The sequence below is a fragment of the Sphaeroforma arctica genome (genome assembly GCF_001186125.1).
Source record: "Sphaeroforma arctica JP610 unplaced genomic scaffold supercont1.1134, whole genome shotgun sequence".
Taxonomy (NCBI): Eukaryota; class Ichthyosporea; order Ichthyophonida; genus Sphaeroforma; species Sphaeroforma arctica.
The window spans coordinates 8,637-11,902 of NW_014039424.1; the positions used below are offsets into that span (position 1 = coordinate 8,637).

Here is a 3,266-nt window from a genome sequence, read left to right on the forward strand (position 1 = left end):
TATATATATATATGTGTGTATACGTATATATATGTATATATATTTATATATTTATATATATATATATAGCTGCGTGTCTGTGTACACGGACACGGACACGTTAATGTACATCTGTGTGCACATACATAAGTATCTGCGGAACATATACTTCGGCTTATATCGAATACGCGTATATTCAAATAAGAGCATACATGCACCCGTCTTGTACCCCCTACTAAACACATGCACACACCCACCTTCCGCAGAGAACCCGAAGATGCGCTGGTTAAGGCTGGGTTCAAGGACAATCTTTTTGTCACTGGATGGGGTGAGCTGCGCATTAAAGCACTGAGTGATGAGCTAGCACACCCCGCACTAACGAACTCACTGGCAGACTATGAGGCCTCAGGGTTCGCCGAGGGCTATCTGACCGCCCACCACACCTACAACCAGTACAGGTGCGTGGTATGACAAGTGTGCGTGTGTCGGATATGTAACTGTTAGGATTGGACCATCGGACAACTCGTCAATATACGTTAGGTGTTGCATTTTCAAAGGTCGCTGACTTCTAGTTCATTTCACGTTGTCAGAAAAACACGTGTATCAATATCTATATATATGCATGTATATATATATATATATTATATTATATATGTATATATATATATATAAATCAGTACAGTGCTAGTGTCAGTTGAACTTTATATCTGTTTTTGGAACTGCTCAGTCTATCCGTGGCCGGTTAGTTATAACATTTTGTATCTGATATATATTTTAATCCACTGTTGCTATTGAATGCAATCCATCGCACCAGAAACTTGCTGGTTGTCATGGCCGAGGGCAAAATCGCACCAAATATCGAGAAGTGGTTTGGTCAGCAGCTGACCTGGTCTCGCAAAATGTGCCGCACGAAGGCGAAATCCGATAATCTGTGGCGACACACAGGTGCGTGAGAGCAGGGCGCTCTGATGGACTCTGCCATGTGTATTTGTTTGTTGTTGTTCGTGTGCAGTGAATGGGATAGTCCAGGTTGTAGCTTGGGATGTACGTGCGTGTTCCTGTGTCCGTGTGTCTCGGTGCCTTCTGTGTTGTTTCTGTGTCTGTGTTACCATATTCTTGGACATATGTGTGTAATCGTAAGCGGGGCTTTGTGCTATTGTGCGAATGCGTGCGAGCGTGCATGGTACATCTCCAATTACAGGCCTTATCTTATACTATATACCATATGGCCTTATCTTATACTATATACAGTATGGCCTTATCTTATACTATATCCCATATGGCCTTATCTTATCTATATCCCGTATGGCCTTATCTTATACTATATACCATATGGCCTTCTCTTATACTATATACAATATGGCCTTATCTTGTACTATATACCATATGGCTTTATCTTATACTATATACCATATGGCCATATCTTATATTATACACCATATGGCCTTATTTTGTACTATATACTGTATGGCCTTATCTTATACTACATGCCATATGGCCTTAACTTCTACTATTTACCATATGGCCCTATCATATACTATATACCATATGGCCTTATCTGGTACTATATACTGTATGACCCTATCTAAAACTATACACCATATGGCCTTATCTTGTACTATATACCATATGGCCTTATCTTATACTACATGCCAAATGGCCTTAGCTTCTACTATATACCATATGGCCCTATCTTATATTATATACCATATGGCCTTAGCTTCTACTATATACTGTATGGCCTTATCTTATACTATATACCGTTTGGTCTTTTCTTATACTATATACCATATGGCCTTATCGTATACGAAATACTGTATGGCCTTATCGTATACTATATACCATAAGGCCTTATCTTATACTATATACCATATGGCCTTATACTATACCATATGGCCATATCTTATACTATAAACCTTATCGCCTTAGCTTGTACTATATAACATATGGCCTTATCTTATACTATATACCATATGGCCTTATCTTATACTATACACCATATGGCCTTATTTTGTACCATAAACTGTATGGCCTTATTTTGTACTATAAACTGTATGGTCTTATCATATACTATATACCATATGGCCTTATCTTGTACTATGCAACATATGACTGTATCTTACGCTATATACTCTATGGTTTTATCTTGTACTAAATACTATATGCCCCTATCTAAAACTATGTACCATATGGCCTTATCTTACGCTATATACCATATGGCCTTATCTTCGACTATATACCATATGGTCTTATCTTGTACTATATACTGTATGTCCTTACCTTATACTATATACCGTATGGCCTTATCTTATACTATATACCATATGACCTTATCTTACGCTAAATAACATATGGCCTTATCTTGTACTATATACCATATGGCCTTATCTTATTCTATATACCATATGGCCTTATCTTATTCTATATACCATATGGTCTTATCTTATACTATATACCATATGGCCTTATCTTACACTATATATCATATAGCCTTATCTTGTACTATATACCATATGGCCTTATCTTACCCTATATAACATACGGTCTTATCTTGTACTATATACCATATGGCCTTCTCTTATACTCCGTATGGCCTTCTCTTATACTCTGTATGGCCTTATCTTTTACTATATATCGTATGGCCTTATCTTATACTATATACCATATGGCCTTACTTTGTACTATATACTGTATGGCCATATCTTGTACTATAGACTGTATGGCCTTATCTTACGCTATATACCATATGGAGTGTTGTATGTCACTGTCTATTCCCGTCTCATAGGTACGTGTCTTGTCTGCTATTCTTACACACTTGTATCCATCTGTATGTGTGTTCTTATTGTCGTGCCGTATATCTTGGGTTGAGGTTGGTTGGATTAGGTTGGGCGCTGTGCCTGCCCATTCCATGTGCGTCTGTGTGGCTGCCACGTGGTCAACAGACCACCACCATCACCAACGCACACAATCCATCTTTGGCAAATAAACATTACACACTGAACATCCTCAACGCACACAACCCATCTGTGGCAAATATACATCACACACTCAACATCCTCAACCCCAAAACAGCGCAACGTGTTCTACGCCCACCACTCCTGTGCAGCTCAAACACTGTGGCACACCCAACACTCTACCATGCAGCAGCTCACACACCAAACACTCTAACATGCAGCAGCTCACACACCAAACACTGTGGCACACACAGCGTTGACTTTGGCACCTAGTAGGCTCATTGGCGTTCTAACCTCCTGAATTACTACTCCTTGTCATGTGGGTGTGTAGCC

The 3,266-nt window shown here is 39.1% G+C and overlaps 1 protein-coding gene across 1 annotated transcript; it reads left to right on the forward strand.

Annotated features, from left to right (window-relative positions):
• Positions 1-222: 222 nt before the first annotated feature.
• Positions 223-932, forward strand: SARC_10091 (hypothetical protein; the record flags this gene model as incomplete). Its single annotated transcript, XM_014295874.1, has 2 exons — positions 223-437; positions 794-932. The coding sequence occupies 2 exons, from the start codon at positions 223-225 to the stop codon at positions 930-932; spliced, it is 354 nt and encodes a 117-aa protein (XP_014151349.1).
• Positions 933-3,266: the final 2,334 nt, after the last annotated feature.